Source organism: Euphorbia lathyris, chromosome 10 (genome assembly GCF_963576675.1).
Source record: "Euphorbia lathyris chromosome 10, ddEupLath1.1, whole genome shotgun sequence".
In the NCBI taxonomy this organism is placed as follows: domain Eukaryota; kingdom Viridiplantae; phylum Streptophyta; class Magnoliopsida; order Malpighiales; family Euphorbiaceae; genus Euphorbia; species Euphorbia lathyris.
Window position 1 is genome coordinate 4576560 of NC_088919.1, and position 19934 is coordinate 4596493.

The following is a 19934-nucleotide window of genomic DNA, read 5'->3' on the forward strand; positions in this document are numbered from 1 at the left end:
AATATTATTGTTTTTTAAATTAATTATTTTCAACACTTATTATATGCTATAAAAAAGAATCCTAAACAAGATAGAAAATTATTGTGTACGAGAGTAAAACACATTACTCTAACATTTTATTTAGAATATAATTGTTTATATGGAATTCCGTACCATTTATTTGTTTTCGATGGAAAGATTCGATACAGATTTACAAATCGGATTGGATGATACGATTCAATATTATTATCATTAATTAAGATTTTACAAGTCCCTTTCAATCATACATGACGTGACAATATTTAACTAAAAATTACTCTAATATCTTAATTAGAATAAGATTGTAGTTTCTTCAATAAGATAAACGTTTTTATGAGATTTCATAGCACTTATTTATTTCGGATGAAAACGATTCAAAATTTATTATTATCACTAATTATGATTTTACAAACTTTTTTTTTTTTTTGCTATCGTACATGACATGATAATATTTAATTGGTGTAAATTCTTTTTAAATGTAAATTTCATTAATGAGCCGTAACCCGGTAAAATTCAACGGGGAGAAAGAAATAAAGTTGAGTAATTAATTGGTGTAAGTTTTATTTAACCATACATAAGTGAAAATTAGTGTCCAATAGGATGAAGGAGAATTTTTGTACTAGTCAAAAGACCAAAAAGGCTATTTTAGTAAAATAAAAAAAATTGCGCATCATCAGGATTCTCAAGAGCTAACCCAACCCAACTTCAAAGACACGGAAGAGAGAGAAGAGAGGAGAGGAGAGATATAAAGAAGACTGACTGAGTTACAGAGAGAGCTCGGAGAGGACAAGCAGAGTATCGCCATTGCTTGATCTCTCTTTCGGCGGCTATGAGCTTCTGATTATTTTCTTTTTCTTTGGGAAATTTTTTGCCATTATATGAACCAAAAACCCTAATTTTTGTGTTTATTTTTAACTTCCTCTGAAATTTTGATCATTATATTCCAGTGTTGCCCTTGGTGCCTTTGATCATCTCCCACAACTGCTCATCAGAATCACGGGCAGAGGAGAAACCCTAATTTTGTGTTGCTTTCTCTGTTCCTTTTGTACTATGGGTAGCACAGATAATGTTAACCTCAATATTCAGTCACCTGGGAAACGTGGTTCAAGAGTAATGCCTTCCTCACCATGGACTACTATTGTCAGAGGCGAATCGGACGGGATCGCAGCTACTGCAACTGCAATAGCTACTCCTTCTTCTCCGTTGGCTCCATCGCCAACCGCTGCTGCCTCCACCGCCAATACGGAACCGGTCGCTTTGGTTGCTTCTCCCTCTTCTTCCTCGATGGTGGCCGATGATGATCAGAGTTCTGATAATGGGAATGGGTCTAACGGCAATGCAGGTAAAAGGCCTGCCTGGAATAAGCCGTCAAACGGAGTCCTGGAGGTTGGCCCTGTTATGGGAGCTGTTTCGTGGCCTGCTTTATCTGAATCCGCTAGGGCTTCTGGGAAGCCATCTCAGGATTCGTCGAAAGGGTTATCTGATGGATCATCCTCGATATCTGTCACACAGGTTCGCTAACTTCTATTTAATTTCATTTATTTGGCTTTTGTTGAGCTAGTTTTACTATCAACTATGTATCCGTTTCGCTGTGGTTGTTTAGACAAGATTGCATCAGATTTCGTTTTCCTATTTTAATTTGGGGATAAGGTACCAAATAGGCCTATGGTTTTTGGGAAGTATCAATTTAGGCTCTACCTACAAAATAGCACCAATATCAGCTTAACTGAGCAATATGAATGACGTGCCAATTTCATTATTGATGCCTAAATTGGTACTCATATTGATGAGCCTAAATTGATAGAGATAGAGTTTAGTTGTTATTGCACTTGTAATTGTAGAAGCCAAAGCCATGGAAATGCAATTTTTAAAATGAGAAGTGAATGCTTCTTTCTTCTGTTAAAGAAAGATATTAGAGTCGTTTTTTCTTCTTCTTCTCAATTGCTTCAAATGGTTATGGTGGAGGGTGTTTTTGTTGGTTTTCTCTTCTCATATAGTGTTTATGTTCTGCAGGGAACTGGAAGTGCATCATCATCTTCTCAGAAACCAGTTACCCATAACGTAAACCCTAATGTAACTCCAAATCATACAATGCCAGCACGCCAGAGATCATTTAATAAACGCAATACTGGAAATTCAACTTCTAATGGTGGGGTTTCTCAGCCAACAGGATCACACCCTCAGACAGGTGAAATGCATTCAAATAACTCTTCTCCTAGGGATCATTCACAGAGGAATTCACAATCCCGGAGTACTAATGATCACCCCCAGCAGCAGCAGCAGCAGCGCAACTCCTTTAGGGGCAATGGTGGGCCACATTCACGTGATGCTTCTCACCATCACAATTATGGCAGGCGTGATCAAGACCGTACAAATCAAGATTGGAATGCTCATCGAAATTTCAATGGTAGAGATGCTCATATGCAGCCACAGAGGGTTGTCCCAAGGTTTATGAGGCATCCACCGCCACCACCTCCTCCTCCTTCTACTTCCCCTTTTATGGGACCTCCACCAGTGCGTGCCTTTGGTAACCCTATTGGGTTCCACGGTAAGACTATTTATTTTCAGGTTTCTTGTTGGTTTTGCATAAATGTTTGCGCTAATGCTCTCAATTATTTTGTAGAATTAGCACCTCCTATGTATTATGTTGCTGGTCCTCCTGACCCTCTCAGAGGTGTGCCTTTTGTTGCACCAATACCTCATGCGATGTATTTTCCTGCTCCGGACATCCAATTGCATTCCAAGATAGTGCATCAGATTGATTATTATTTTAGGTATTATTATAACATTGTGCTATGGTCTTAGGTTCTCCTACTTACTGCTTTCAACAAATCTCTATTTTCAAGTTTATTGGGGCATTAACAGCAGTTGCACCTCATGTTCCTTTGTTGCAGCAATGAAAATTTAATTCGAGATACATTCTTGCGGCAGAACATGGATGACCAGGGCTTTGTACCTGTTAAACTAATAGCAGGCTTCAACAAAGTGAGTTTTATGGTGTTAATTGACTGTCTTTTTTTTTCTTCATAGTGATTGTGTTTCTCCGGTATTGTTATAACATTTGCTTCTGTTTTGCTTTAAGCTACTTAATGTCATCACTTATTCGTGTGCAATTCTATCATAATTTGAGTATAATTATTTTTGTTTACTAGTATTCGTTCTTGGTGTCTATGGTATGGTGTCTAGATAAATACATTAGTTTGTTCTTTTTGCAATTTCTCTTGCTGGACATGCATGGTATACCAATAGTAGATTGTTTACTCTTTACACACTATTCTTTTATCTATACTAATTTCTACTGAATGGTTTGTTAATCCATGGAAAAATTTGCTACCTTGATAAAATTATGTCAAGACTTGATAATAATGAACTGTAATTATACTTGGGATGGTCTCCTGTGTTTGTTTCCCTATATTTATAAATGTTACTATTGGATTGTTACTCTTTATGGTCTGATATATAATGAGCCAGATGCATACATATTGATGATATTGGATACCTTTAAGTTTGTTGGATGGAGAACTACCCAAGTGAAGGCTCCATCGGAGCTTTCAAATAAAGAATCATGTTGATAACAACGTCTGTGGTTCAACCATATATATACATATATATATATGGTACTTAAAAATGTGGGAATTGGAAAAAAAGGGAAAAGACAAGACATTGGGATAGTAAAAAAGACTTTTATGCTAGGAGGGCAAATAACATTTTTGCTTGTGTGTGCTAGCTTAGAACCAAGTTCTAGACCATTTAACAGTTGCATCTTTTATTTAGTTGTAATCTATTAGTTACTTCTTTTCAACTTGGTTATTTTATTGAAGATTCATGTGATAGCTGTGAAAGTTGAAGTTCCACAGGTGTTCTACTGTCTGCTATGATATATGATTTCGACAAGTGCACTGCTAAGTTTTGTTGATAATGAGTATCTGTCTGAACTCAGGATAAAGCTTTCAATACTGATTACTGAACTCATTGCAGTTGTACGGGGACATGAAAATCATACTGTATTTTTGTGTCCATTTTTATTACTGTCCGACCACTTTCTTAAGAAAACCAAATTGTCATAAACTTGCATTGAAATAGTTTTAGAACATTTGATCTTTATAAACATGGAAATAGAAGCATATCTTTTTTCAAACTCAATTATTACATGAAAAGAAATCCACTTTGTTTATTTACTCCTTAGTGAATGTTTTGTACTTAATAGTGATGGCAGCTTAACCGACTACATGGACAGTTATGATGATATGAATAATGCTATAAAAAGTTGTGTAATTGTGTCCCTCTATATCAACGGGGTTAGAAAATGACTGTCACCGTGTTCATTTATTTTACTTTTTGTTTGGTTGTTAATTTATCAGTCTGATTAATGTGAAAGTTGAGTTTTTAAACTGTTTTTTCTTCTATAAATCATCTCAGTGTATGGTCTTCACTAGAAATACACTCTGATGGCTCAGTCACTTGGTTTTGTTTAAAGCTATAAATTGGTTTGAATTCGTATCAGTTTTTTATTTTCACAACGTGCTTCTGTGCCTTGTATTTCATGTTCGTAGTATTTGTCACATCAAGTTTCTATTTATTTCAGACTTAATATATCATTATTGCTTTAGCATTATGAGTTCAAGGTCAACACTTTGGATTTTAAGATGTTAGTGCAATATTGGAAATTGATTTTAGAATAAGATCAGACGTTTCATCTTTTTTCCCCCTCAAATTGTTAGCATTGCAATTTCACTTAGGCTGTGCAAACCGAACCTCTTAGACAGAACACATTTTTTTTGTTGCAATTTTGTTTAAATATTTGCCAATGTTTAAATCTTTCCCATATTCCACCATCTCAATTTAGAACAAGTCCTACTGTTCAGCTTGCTAGAGCAACTTTATGTAATTAATGCATGAACAATGTCTTTTTTTTGTGGCTTATCTTTCAGGTATCTTATTTGACTGACAATATACAGCTTATATTGGATGCAATAAGAAATTCAACTATTGTGGAAGTACAGGTATGGTTTCATAAACTTGTTTTAGTTTGCAAGCTATTTTCACGCTTTCTAAGGTGGAATGAATAATGCTTTTCTGGTTTACAATTTAATTTCTAAAATTAAGCATAACGAAAATTGAGCCAGATTGAGCCTTACATGGGTTGTTGGTATGGTATCCCATCTGATATCCACACCAACCTCTCCCTTCTCCTCCCTGGAAAGGAACGAAGAGCTGTCTTTAACTCATTATAGATAATCATTATAAAGATGATGTTTCTCTACATGAAGTTTTCTTCAACTTTTTTATAGGGTGACAAAGTAAGGAGGCGTAATGATTGGATGAGATGGATGATGCCCTCTGTTCAGTATCCAAATGGTCCTGGTGCTCCTTCCGTTGTGAGGTCCAGTCATGATATGCTGGTAGCCAGTGTTCAGAGTATTTCATTGGAGGAGAATTCCAATCTCCAGAGTGGTGCAAGGAGTCAGGCAGATGTCCATAACGAGGCATTTCTCGGTAGAGCCTCATCTGGGGACTTAAACAGCCAGTCACAGGTATCCAGTGCTGAAGGAGCAGGCCAAGTCTGTGTACAAGGAGTTTCCGATTCATCAACATCAGCGAGAAATTCGAGTAAGTGAAATGTGTTCTGTTGCACATTTTACCCGAACATTTGAAGTGGGGAGTGAGAGCTTTTTTGATTAGAATGGTGGATGTCTCACGTTTTCTTGACGGTAGGTCTTGCCTTGACAAGGTGAATTGTGATTTCTCGTGGGGCATTTAGAAAGACAGTTAGAAAGAAGGATTACAAAGAAAACAACCCTCTAAACATAGAAAAAAAAACTAAAAAGGGAAAAAACAAAAAAATGTAAAAAACAAAAAATAAAAAAGTAGAAAAGAAAAAAAAAAAGAAGAAAAGGAAGAGAAAAACATTTATGACTAGAGCATTTTAGCATGAGCTTGTTGGGGTGTATGTTTGGTTATGCGTTTTTATCCGGTGACTATTTATGATGACCTGTTTGTTGGGGATTTTTGGTTTCACTTCCCCTTACTGCCCCCTCAGCTGGTTTTTATAAATCTTTGGGGTCAGATTGTCTCCAATTCTAGGAAGAGACAAACATAATTTCTGAGAGTCGGCACAGGGAATACGGTTGGCGTTTTTTCTGCGTATTATGAGAGGGAGGACAGGAGGAGGGTGGCTTTTATGGGATTCTGCAGCTCATGTTATGTCGGCTATTGCTCTATTTTTTGTCACATGATCTGGTGCTCTAGGTTTCTCTTTTTATCACACATTTTATCTAAAATTGCATTTATATGTATACCTTCTTCAAACCTTTTGAAGATTCACTGCATAAAATATGGTCCTCAACGTTGAGAGAAACCATCGGACCGTCCAGTTTTTAGGATTGGATGTGGTTTTACATTTAATGTTAATTTAAGACTTGGAGATTGTGGCATTTGGGTTCTCAAAATTATTTTATTATATTTATTTATTAGTTTTCTTACTAATTAATTAATAAAGTGTTGAACTCAAATTGGGGTATGATTGCTTTGCTGCATGGGTTCTTACTGTTCCACTTGTGTATATACTTACATTAACCCGTAAATTAGCCGGAAAACTTAGTTGTCTAGTGCAGGATACAACACATCAGGATGTCTTCCAAAACAAAACTTGTATAGTCAAAATACTTTTACGGTCTTTTACCCGCCTTTAGTTGTCCTTAGAATGAGAATTTAGAACACTAGTTGATAGCTGCTGTAGTTGAACTATAAACAGTTAGGACCATCTTAGGGGAAGAAATGCTTATTAGATATATAGTTAAAATCGGATAATGAATTAAACAAAATAATTAGATCTAGGATTATTAAATCTAAAGCTTAGGATAATTTGAATCTCCATCATAGGGTGATTTGGTCATTCATGTCGAGGTGGGCGCTACTGATAGGTTGTATGTCTTATTTGTTCCTTCTTATTTAAATCCTTTCTAGAGTGATGCGTTGTCTTTTATATATGTATTTGTAAATTTTTTGTTCCGTTTGATAATTGTATCTGTTTTAAGTAGTTTCCTCTAATCGCGTTTATCTCTCGAGGAATTTAACTGTGTTTTTGTGAATTTTATGATACAATTACTCAAAACTGGAACCTAATTAGGATATGATTCTTGAAATTTGGCTATTCGATACCATACACTAGAAATAAAACAGATTGTTTCCTATATTTCCAAAATAGGAAAATAAGGTTTTTATTTTTTTGAAAATGAAAATGAGTTCCTTCAATATATCTTAACAAGAACAAAAGAAATATGTTTTAATTTATATTTAATATTTTTTCTGTTCCTGTAATCATGCCACATATATTAATGTAGGTTATCAGGAATTTTCACATGCACCTTAATGAGTAAGTGAATTTGCTCATTCACTGTTAGATATAGGCTTATTAAATCTTAGCATCAGGATTATAATAAGCCTAGAATTCTACATGCTCATTAAGGTGCGTGTGATCAAGACTGTGTAAGTTATATATCATCAAGAGAATGAAAAAAATGAAAATCAATGATGTTTATATGTATTGGCATCCATTAGAATAATGAACTGTATTTCTTATTTAAATATTATAATTTCCTTTAAAAATTTAGCACCAAATTAGAATATTAAATTACACTTTTATTTTAATGGTGTTTCAGGGAATAAAGTTGAGTTTCAACATTTTACTATGTTTTCCTTTTTTTTTTTTTTTTTTTTTTCAAAATCCCCTTATCAAAACGAATTATAATTTTACTTTTTGGAATAATAATTACAAGAATAAAATTGGTCTAATGGTACTATAATTTACTACCATGCTACTGATCAGGGTTTGAATTTTCTCAATGTGCAATTTACTCTCTCACAACTTATTTTTATTTTACTCAAGGAAATTTGGTCATTAATTAATAGTACATCATAAAAGAACTCCGGAGGTAAGTCCCAAAAAACGACGTCAAGCCTAAAATAAGACATTCTAGGTAGCGTATAGGCAATTTTATTTGTTGAACCAACAGAAAATAGTTTTTTTAAAAGACTATAAAAAAAATTGTCACCATAATATTAAATATATGACAATATATTAATAGTGTCAGTGGCGGATCCAGGATTTATGTTAAGACAAAAAATGCAAAATTATTCAATTTTTTATGACAAAAAATGCAAAATTGTTTAATTTTTGGTGACGAAAAATGCAAAATCGTTCAATTATCATGCATTATTTTCATGATATTTTTGATAAAAAAACATAAATTTTAATGTTTCCGACTCGTAATCATCCATTTCCGAGATTCTCGGGTTGTTATGCATCAAATATCCCTAACATTTTGGGTAAGGAGCAATTTTACCCCTAACATCTAAAATGGTGCAATTTTACCCCTAGTGTTTGTAGCCAAGAGCAATTCTAAAAAAGGATATAATGTTTTTTGTAATTTAATAATAAAATTGGAGATTAATATTTATAAATTCGGTGAGTTTTTTGAAATTTTTTTGTCTAATTCGTACAAAAGACAGTATATTTTTAATATTTTTTTTTTTTTCACATCCCAACATATGTTTGTGATTTGTTACTGATAAAATAACGCATGGTTTAAAGTGTAGATGACAAGATTCATACCGAGAAGACAATTTGATGAATTATTTTTCAAATTGACCCAATTTATCAACATTAGGGGTAAAAAAGCTCTTGGCTTCCAACATTAGGGATAAAATTGTACCATTTTAGACATTAGGGGTAAAATTGCGCCTGATCCAAAACATTAGGGTTATTATTGCAACTTAACCCTTCTTTTTGGATTAATTTTTTTTTATGAGATGAAGGGGGCAAATGCCTCATTTGACCCCCCTACATCCGCCACTGAATAGTGTCACTATAATAATCAAAATATGATGGTCGTTCCTAGGCATGGAGGGGCGCCTGACCAGTGCCCAAGAAAAGAAGGGTCCAAATATAATGTTTTTATAAAAGAATATATAGAAATTAAATCTTAAAAGATGTAACGACAATAATCCTAGGTATAAAAACTCAACACACATTCACGACTTAAGAGAGGGAAGGTCTCAAAAGCAACATTTTTATAAAGAAAAACTAAAATATTACATTTACATTTAGAACATATTGATGTATAATGATTTTGTATCTAAAAGTGCTCGTAGAAAATGTTTTATATCACTAACTCGTATTTAAAGCGAAATAAAATGATTTGTTTTCATATGAAATTATACGTTTTTATTAGATCTCTTATTAAGTTTAATAAAAAAAGTGTTATTTTAAGCCATTTTTCTTTTAGGCCCTGTTTGTTTTGGGAAAAATATTCTGCAAGAAAATATTTTCCCAATTTTCCAGTGTTTGTTTGGGCAGGAAAATAAGTCAAAGGAAAATAAGTGGTAAATCAATGGAAAATGAAGGAAGAATTTCAAAAAGGTAAAACATTTTTCTCAAAATATACGCGTTTAGAGAAAAATGGGGAAAATGTTAAAAAATATAAAAATACGAAAAACATGAAACACGAAAAACATGAATTACGTGAAAACGTTACAAAACATGAGAATATGAAAAAAAACCCTGCAAAAAACATGAAAATGTGAACAAATGCGAAAAACGCAAAAACGCAAAAAAAAAAAACACTTGAAAAAGCATAAAACATGAACAACGCGAAAAAGTGACAAAACATGAAATATACAAAAACGTGAAAACTATAAAAAAACATAAAAACGTGAAAAAATACAAAAAATGCTAAAACACAAAAACGTGATAATACATGAAAAACGCGATAAACATGAAAAGACGAAAAATACAAACAAAACACGAAAATGTAAAAAACACGAAAATATGAAAAAACGTGAATAACACGAAAAGGTAACAAAATGCGAAAAATAAAAAACGCGAAAAAAAGAAAAAGGAAAAAACGAAAAACAAAACGTGAAAACACGAAAAAATGAAGAAAAAATGCAAAAAAACACAATAACGTTAATAACACGAGAAAACGTACAATTTATAGTAATAGAATTGAGGGTAATGTTGTCTTTTGAATGAAAAATTATATATTCTATTCTATCTTATTAGATCTCTTATTAAGTTTAATAAAAAAAGTGTTATTTTAAGCCATTTTTCTTTTAGGCCCTGTTTGTTTTGGGAAAAATATTCTGCAAGAAAATATTTTCCCAATTTTCCAGTGTTTGTTTGGGCAGGAAAATAAGTCAAAGGAAAATAAGTGGTAAATCAATGGAAAATGAAGGAAGAATTTCAAAAAGGTAAAACATTTTTCCCAAAATATACGCGTTTAGAGAAAAATGGGGAAAATGTTAAAAAATATAAAAATACGAAAAACATGAAACACGAAAAACATGAATTACGTGAAAACGTTACAAAACATGAGAATATGAAAAAAAACCCTGCAAAAAACATGAAAATGTGAACAAATGCGAAAAACGCAAAAACGCAAAAAAAAAAAAAAACACTTGAAAAAGCATAAAACATGAACAACGCGAAAAAGTGACAAAACATGAAATATACAAAAACGTGAAAACTATAAAAAAACATAAAAACGTGAAAAAATACAAAAAATGCTAAAACACAAAAACGTGATAATACATGAAAAACGCGATAAACATGAAAAGACGAAAAATACAAACAAAACACGAAAATGTAAAAAACACGAAAATATGAAAAAACGTGAATAACACGAAAAGGTAACAAAATGCGAAAAATAAAAAACGCGAAAAAAAGAAAAAGGAAAAAACGAAAAACAAAACGTGAAAACACGAAAAAATGAAGAAAAAATGCAAAAAAACACAATAACGTTAATAACACGAGAAAACGTACAATTTATAGTAATAGAATTGAGGGTAATGTTGTCTTTTGAATGAAAAATTATATATTCTATTCTATCTTATTAGATCTCTTATTAAGTTTAATAAAAAAAGTGTTATTTTAAGCCATTTTTCTTTTAGGCCCTGTTTGTTTTGGGAAAAATATTCTGCAAGAAAATATTTTCCCAATTTTCCAGTGTTTGTTTGGGCAGGAAAATAAGTCAAAGGAAAATAAGTGGTAAATCAATGGAAAATGAAGGAAGAATTTCAAAAAGGTAAAACATTTTTCCCAAAATATACGCGTTTAGAGAAAAATGGGGAAAATGTTAAAAAATATAAAAATACGAAAAACATGAAACACGAAAAACATGAATTACGTGAAAACGTTACAAAACATGAGAATATGAAAAAAAACCCTGCAAAAAACATGAAAATGTGAACAAATGCGAAAAACGCAAAAACGCAAAAAAAAAAAAACACTTGAAAAAGCATAAAACATGAACAACGCGAAAAAGTGACAAAACATGAAATATACAAAAACGTGAAAACTATAAAAAAACATAAAAACGTGAAAAAATACAAAAAATGCTAAAACACAAAAACGTGATAATACATGAAAAACGCGATAAACATGAAAAGACGAAAAATACAAACAAAACACGAAAATGTAAAAAACACGAAAATATGAAAAAACGTGAATAACACGAAAAGGTAACAAAATGCGAAAAATAAAAAACGCGAAAAAAAGAAAAAGGAAAAAAACGAAAAACAAAACGTGAAAACACGAAAAAATGAAGAAAAAATGCAAAAAAAACACAATAACGTTAATAACACGAGAAAACGTACAATTTATAGTAATAGAATTGAGGGTAATGTTGTCTTTTGAATGAAAAATTATATATTCTATTCTATCTTATTAGATCTCTTATTAAGTTTAATAAAAAAAGTGTTATTTTAAGCCATTTTTCTTTTAGGCCCTGTTTGTTTTGGGAAAAATATTCTGCAAGAAAATATTTTCCCAATTTTCCAGTGTTTGTTTGGGCAGGAAAATAAGTCAAAGGAAAATAAGTGGTAAATCAATGGAAAATGAAGGAAGAATTTCAAAAAGGTAAAACATTTTTCCCAAAATATACGCGTTTAGAGAAAAATGGGGAAAATGTTAAAAAATATAAAAATACGAAAAACATGAAACACGAAAAACATGAATTACGTGAAAACGTTACAAAACATGAGAATATGAAAAAAAAACCCTGCAAAAAACATGAAAATGTGAACAAATGCGAAAAACGCAAAAACGCAAAAAAAAAAAAAACACTTGAAAAAGCATAAAACATGAACAACGCGAAAAAGTGACAAAACATGAAATATACAAAAACGTGAAAACTATAAAAAAACATAAAAACGTGAAAAAATACAAAAAATGCTAAAACACAAAAACGTGATAATACATGAAAAACGCGATAAACATGAAAAGACGAAAAATACAAACAAAACACGAAAATGTAAAAAACACGAAAATATGAAAAAACGTGAATAACACGAAAAGGTAACAAAATGCGAAAAATAAAAAACGCGAAAAAAAGAAAAAGGAAAAAACGAAAAACAAAACGTGAAAACACGAAAAAATGAAGAAAAAATGCAAAAAAACACAATAACGTTAATAACACGAGAAAACGTACAATTTATAGTAATAGAATTGAGGGTAATGTTGTCTTTTGAATGAAAAATTATATATTCTATTCTATCTTATTAGATCTCTTATTAAGTTTAATAAAAAAAGTGTTATTTTAAGCCATTTTTCTTTTAGGCCCTGTTTGTTTTGGGAAAAATATTCTGCAAGAAAATATTTTCCCAATTTTCCAGTGTTTGTTTGGGCAGGAAAATAAGTCAAAGGAAAATAAGTGGTAAATCAATGGAAAATGAAGGAAGAATTTCAAAAAGGTAAAACATTTTTCCCAAAATATACGCGTTTAGAGAAAAATGGGGAAAATGTTAAAAAATATAAAAATACGAAAAACATGAAACACGAAAAACATGAATTACGTGAAAACGTTACAAAACATGAGAATATGAAAAAAAACCCTGCAAAAAACATGAAAATGTGAACAAATGCGAAAAACGTAAAAACGCAAAAAAAAAAAAAAACACTTGAAAAAGCATAAAACATGAACAACGCGAAAAAGTGACAAAACATGAAATATACAAAAACGTGAAAACTATAAAAAAAACATAAAAACGTGAAAAAATACAAAAAATGCTAAAACACAAAAACGTGATAATACATGAAAAACGCGATAAACATGAAAAGACGAAAAATACAAACAAAACACGAAAATGTAAAAAACACGAAAATATGAAAAAACGTGAATAACACGAAAAGGTAACAAAATGCGAAAAATAAAAAACGCGAAAAAAAGAAAAAGGAAAAAACGAAAAACAAAACGTGAAAACACGAAAAAATGAAGAAAAAATGCAAAAAAACACAATAACGTTAATAACACGAGAAAACGTACAATTTATAGTAATAGAATTGAGGGTAATGTTGTCTTTTGAATGAAAAATTATATATTCTATTCTATCTTATTCTACCAACCAAACATATGAATAGTTATTTCTAAGGAATTTCTATTCAATTCTTTGCTATTCTATTTTTTTGGAATAACAATTCTATTCCGCGAACCAAACGACAACTTACAGTTTATATGTGTATTTGGTGCTTAGTTTGTGCTTAATGCATGTGAATTTTTTTTTGTGTGTGTTTTATATATACAATTGAAAATAAAAAAAATATAGAAAATCTATATTTAGTTGTTGGAAAATATTTTCCAGTGTTGTAGCCAAACACCGGAAAATATTTTCCAATATTGTCAAACACAAGAAAATATTTTATTTTCTTGCATAATATCTTTCTTGCATAAAATTTTCCAGAACATAAAATTTTTCCCCAAACAAATAGGGCCTTACATAATTGAGTTTTTTTACGTTTATTTATTAGAACCTTCATTTACTACTTCACCTCTGGGCTTAAAAAATCTCGATATCAGCTTTGATAATTACTATGACGATTGCAGATTGTCATAAAAAAGTATTATATTTTATGACGATATAAAAAGGCCATAAATTGATATTGTGTTATGACTATTAGTTTTATTAGCACTATTTATAGTTTATAAGCGTAAGACAATGGCACTAAGATATATATATATATATATATATATATAGGAGAGAGCTCTTGTGAGAACCCTTTCTTAGATGAGAACACTTTCTTAGGTGAGAACCACTAAAACTACGTAGTTTTGAGTCTAAAAATTAAAAAAAACGCTGTTGCCATGAGGGTTTGAACCTTGGACCCTTTGTTTACAAACCATATTACTTACCATTGAGCTAATTACTTTGCTTGTGTGTTATGTCGCGCACTGATTAATATACCATTGCACTTCTAGCTTCTATTGTTTAATATTTGACACATGCACTTATTAATATCGATTAAATGTGCATTATAATGAATTATTAATAGAAAAAAAAAGAAACGTGCATAATAATGAATTATTAATAGAAAAAAAATCCAATAACATACTCTAATTTCTTATTTATTTAATTCCTCCATATTTTTGTAATTTATGTTTTAAAATGTTAAGGACGATGTTCTAAATATTGTTACATGTGTTCTTAACTTTATAATTTGTGTTCTAAAAATTAAGTATAATGTTTAAAAAAACAGTAAATATATGGACTATTTTTGCATTTGTTCTATAATATAATTTATAACTCATTTTCTAAATAACATAACGTATGTTCTAAAAAACACAACGTATGTTTTAAAGTTATATAGTTTGTGCTCCAAAAATTAAGTATAATGTTCTAAAAAAATCAGTAGATATCTGGATTGTTTTTTTCATTTGTTCCAAATATATAATTATAACTCATGTTCTAAAAAACATAACACATGTTCTAAAAAACATAACATATGTTCTAAAGTTTGTAGTTTGTGTTCCAAAAATTAAGTATAATGTTCTAAAAAAATCAGTAGATATTTGGATCATTTTTTCATTTGTTCCAAAAATATAATTTATAACTCATGTTCGAAAAAACATAACACATGTTCTAAAAAACATAACGTATGTTCTAAAAAATATGTCGTACGTTCTAAACTTCATAGTTCGTGTTTTAAAAGTTAAAATATATGTTGTTTCAAAAAAAAAAGTTAAATTATATGTTATAACGTATGTTTAAAAAAAATATATTTTCTTATATAATATAAATTACAAAATATAAAGGAATTAAATAAATAAGAAATTGGAGCATGTTCTTGAATTTTTTCTATTAATAATTCATTATTATGCACATTTCTTTTTTTTTCTATTAATAATTCATTAATATACATATTTAATCAATATTAATAAGTGCATGCGTCAAATATTAAACAATGAAAGCTACAGTGCGATGGTATATTAATCAGCGCGGCACATATCACACAAGGAAAGTAATTGGATCAGTGGTAAGTAATTTGGAGTGTAAACACAAGGATGATGATGATGTCAGCGCTGATGTCATCACAGGAGAGAGAAAATTGTTTTATTTATTTTCTTTAAAATACATTTTTCCGACCTTTCTAACCTCGTTTTTCAAAAAAATTTATACTGTTAGACTCGTCTAAATTAGACAGTCGTTTTGAGATCTCTGAAGCTCAGGTAAAAAAATCGGTGAACGGAATTCGGTGATTAGGTGAGCGTTTTCCGGCGAGAAAAAAAAAGTGCTCAGAAAATTCTCAAACAAGTCCCAATAAAAGTGCCCAGAAAATTCTCAAACTTTAATTCTTGTGTAGAGGCGGGATTTCTTGCGGTTTAGTTCCAATAAAACTTTTTCTTTAATTTTATCCATTTTACATGCTTCAACAATTTATTGGGTCAAAACCGTAAAGAATTTCGCTTTGAGCCAAGAATTAAAGTTTCTTAAAATGATGTTTATCATGTTTTGAAATTTTTTGATAATTTTTTGGGCACGTTTTTTGTCATACCTTTCAACACGGGATTTCTTACAGTTTAGTCCCAATAAAACTTTTTTCTTAATTTTATAGATTTTACATGTTTCAACAATTTATTGGGTCAACGCCGTAAGGAATCTCATTTTGAGTCAAGAATTAAAGTTTCTTAAAATGATGTTTTACATGTTTTGAAATTTTTTAATAATTTTCTGGGCATATTTTTTTGTCATACCTTTCAGCACTATGTGTTGGAAAAACAAGCACATACTGCTGGATGTCAGCACGTTGTTCTAAATCAGTGTACAAATTGTTTTAATTAGTGTATCAATTGTTTCAAATCAGTGTATCCATTGTTCCAACAAAATAATTATATTGTTCAAATGGAATTCTTAAATTATTCCAACAGAATACTTATATTGTTCCGACAGTGTACGAAATTGTTCCAAATTAGTTTACCGTTTGTTCCAACATAATACTTATATTGTTCCAATAGAATAAATCAGTGTACCAATCGTTCCAAATCAGTATACCAATTGCTCCAACTCAGTATACCAATTGTTCCAACGGGATTAATTCTTATATTCTTACAACAGAATAAATCTGTGTAATAATTGTTTCAAATCAGTGTACCAATTTTTCCAACAGAATAGTTATATTGTTTCAACAAAATACTTGTATTGTTCCAGCAGAATTGTTATATTATTCCAATAAAATACTTATATTGTTGGGTCGTAGCGAGATTCCTTACAGTTTAGTCCCAATAAATCATTTTCTTTAATTTTATCTATTTTACATACAACAATTTATTGAGACTAAATCGTAAGGAATCTCACTTCGAGTCAAGAATTAAAGTTTCTTAGAATGATGTTTTACATTTTCTGGGCATTTTTTTTCTCACAGAAAAAACACCCAGATGATTGCCGGATTCCGTTCACCGGAATTTTTTTTACCTGAGCTTCTGAGATCTTAAAATGACCGTCTAATTAAGACGAGTCCAACGGTATAAAAATTTTTGAAAAACGAGGTTGGGAAAGTCAGAAAAATGCATTTTAAAGAAAAGACATAAAACAAGTTCCTCTCTCCTCCGATGACATCAACACTGACATCATCTTCCTCATCCATTCTCTTATTCACATCCTTTTTTTTTCCGGGTAAATTACACCCATGGCCACTGAACTTTACCCATTTTCATATTATGGCCACTGAACTTCATTTCTTCCCGGTATGGCCACTGAACTTTACGCTTTTTAACACCGGTGGCCACTTAACGTCTCAAAACGACCGTTGGCGGTTAAAAATAAAAAAAATCCAAAGAGTTAATGATATTCTAAGGAACTTTAATTCTTGAAATTTTTCGTTTTGAGGTCATTTGAGTGTTGTTTGGTTAGGGGAGAGAAAATGAATTTTTAGAGAGAGAAAGCTCCAAAAAATGTGATTTTCGAAAATAAAAAATGTGGTTTCATAGTAAATATCGTTCTGAACAACTTTAATTCTTGAATATTTTCATTTTGAGGCCGTTAACGATCGTTAACGGTCATTTTGAGAAGTTAGTTAAAATTGAGTGGCCACCGGTATTAAAAAGTGTAAAATTCAGTGGCCATACCAGGAAGAAATGAAGTTCAGTGGCCATAATGTGAAAATGGGTAAAGTTCAGTGGCCATGGGTGTAATTTACCCTTTTTTTTCCTTTTATTGCAGACCCTAAATGGAACCAAAATCTCAACCATTGATTTTGATCCAATAGTGTGATCATTTAACGTAATTAAAAGTTATAATAAATGACTTATCTTGTGAATTGCATTTTTCTCTCTCTTTATAATTACTCATTCTTCTTCATTAGCCTTCATCTTCAAGACAGATTAATCTGGAAAATATATTGGAGAATTCATCGGAAAATTTATCGCGGTGGTCGGAAATTCATCGTGGTGGCCGGAAAATTCATCATTTTTTTTTTGCTGATTTCGACTAACAACTTGGTTTCGATTTCATTAATATTATTCGGTTAATTTCTGAATTGACGTTTGTGTTCCTCTTTACTTCATAATTGATTTATTTTTTAAGTTTCATTAAATTGTAGTTCAGTTTCTTGTTTGTATATGTCCATGAAGAACACGTTTTTTTATTGCATTTATTAAATTTTTATTCATTTTATATTAATTTTATTTTTTAAGATGGTTCATGGATATATACTGTCTCATTGTAATTAGGGACGGATCTATAGTGGGGGTAATGGGAGCCCCTCCAGCCATGGCCAACAAAGATGAAGTTTAACGGACTGAGTATGCGTACAAGAGGAAGAGAAGAAGACGCATGCAGAAGGAAGAGAAAAGAAATATTGGAAATTGTTTTTTATACTACATCCGTTTCATATTACATGTCTTTCTAATGATTCTTTTTTGTTTCATATTACCTGTCATTTTATATGATTAGTACACGTTAAGTCGTCATTTTTTTTTTTTGCTATAAAACGTGGGTTTATTAAAATTAATTAGAATAATGGACTTATTTTAGAATAAATAAATATTGGAATCAATAAATAGGGGTAACAATATCTTTTTTCTAATATATCCTTAATTTTTGTATCTTTCTCTAAAAAGACATGTAATATGAAACAGATGGACGATAGAGTTTGAAAGAAATAGAAAAAATTAAAGTTTAAACTGAAGTCATCTCTGACCTTAATGCAAAATAGGATGAACAAATTTGCAGAAATATACTCTCGAACCCACTACAAATTTATTACATCATTTTGGTACAATGATTATTGTTTTTTTTATAAATTTAATTATTTTTAGATCATATATATATATATATAGTTCTTTTTCTTTTGAAGAGATTCAATAATTATTTCAATTTTTTTGGTCTAACTTTAAAGCAATTATAATTTACAATATTTTTATTAAATAATAATAATAATTCAATTATTAAATTTACTTAGACCCGACCATGAACCGGACCGGATTAGGCTCGGACCGAACCTATCGGGCTTTTAGGTAAAAGTACTCAGTCCAAACCTAGCCCAACTCGCTATAAATTTAGACGGACTCGGATTAAGCTTAAAAATCAAATCTCAAACCCAACTCATATAAATCCACCTAAATATATATACATAATTTTTAATTATAAAAAATAAAATTTATATTTAAAAGTAAATATTTAATATATAAATGTATAAATTAATTAGTTAATATTAATAGGCAGACCAAGTTGAACCGGCTGTGCTATTTTAATCAATTCCAAACCCGTCCAAAAAATTGACAGTCTTTAGCGGACATGGACCAGACTGGACCTAAACTTAGTTTATACTGTCCAAGCCCAGTCCAAGGGACACGAGCTTAGACGGACCAGATGGATATCCGAGCCCGTGGACAAGTCTAAGGTATCGTTTGATAAAACTGAAAATTAAGTACTGAATTTTAAGAGTTGAATATTAGAAGTGCTGAAATTATTAAATGATATAAGTGTTTGATAAATATTAAAAATAAATACTTAATATTAAAATATTAGTTGATAATGTTTGACTTAAAATTTTAAGTTAAATATTTTGACTTAACAGAATAAGTGATATGTAGCTTAATTGAATAATTTAAGTGGTTAATAACTGTATTATCAAACACACTTAAACTAAAAAAGTGTTTAATTTAATTTAAGTGATTTTTATTGTTATGAAACATGGCCTAATTTTACTCATCAATTTTTTTTAATTATTACAAATTAAATTAGAAATAATGAAGATCTAAACAGGAAGTTAAGGGGGTCAAGCTCTCAACTAGACTCAGAAATATACGGGGCTTTCGACTCTAACTCTAACTCTCCCACTCCAGTCGTTACTTTTCTTTCTGTTACTTCGAAAATAGCTACTTCAGCTTTAGCTAGTTGAATTTTCGATATTCCTTTTTATTTCTCATCAAAGGAATGGCATTTTCTTTCCGAATTTATTAAGTATAAATTTTATTTTTTTACAAAAAAATGGTAGAAAAGGTATGTCGTTTGATAATAAAAAGCATACAAATAGTAAGTGAAAATTAATAGAACAATAACAAAATATTATATATATTTTTGGAGTTTAAAACAGAGTAATGGGTTTGAGAAGTTTGTACTATATCAACTAAAAAAAATTGGTG

The 19934-nt window shown here is 30.6% G+C and overlaps 1 protein-coding gene across 1 annotated transcript; it reads left to right on the forward strand.

Annotated features, from left to right (window-relative positions):
* Positions 1 to 702: 702 nt before the first annotated feature.
* Positions 703 to 6452, forward strand: LOC136208721 (la-related protein 1C). The gene is made up of 6 exons (XM_065999847.1): positions 703 to 1530; positions 2032 to 2566; positions 2642 to 2792; positions 2913 to 3003; positions 4950 to 5021; positions 5310 to 6452. The coding sequence occupies exons 1-6, from the start codon at positions 1069 to 1071 to the stop codon at positions 5634 to 5636; spliced, it is 1638 nt and encodes a 545-aa protein (XP_065855919.1). The 5' UTR covers positions 703 to 1068; the 3' UTR covers positions 5637 to 6452.
* The last annotated feature ends 13482 nt before the right edge of the window (positions 6453 to 19934 follow it).

Bases quoted from the DNA above. Each gene is read 5' to 3' on its own strand.
- LOC136208721 (XM_065999847.1), top strand. From the start codon at position 1,069: ATGGGTAGCACAGATAATGTTAACCTCAATATTCAGTCACCTGGGAAA. The intron at 1,531-2,031 runs GTTCGCTAACTT...TATGTTCTGCAG, and splicing joins CCTCGATATCTGTCACACAG to GGAACTGGAAGTGCATCATC. The intron at 5,022-5,309 runs GTATGGTTTCAT...ACTTTTTTATAG, and splicing joins CAACTATTGTGGAAGTACAG to GGTGACAAAGTAAGGAGGCG.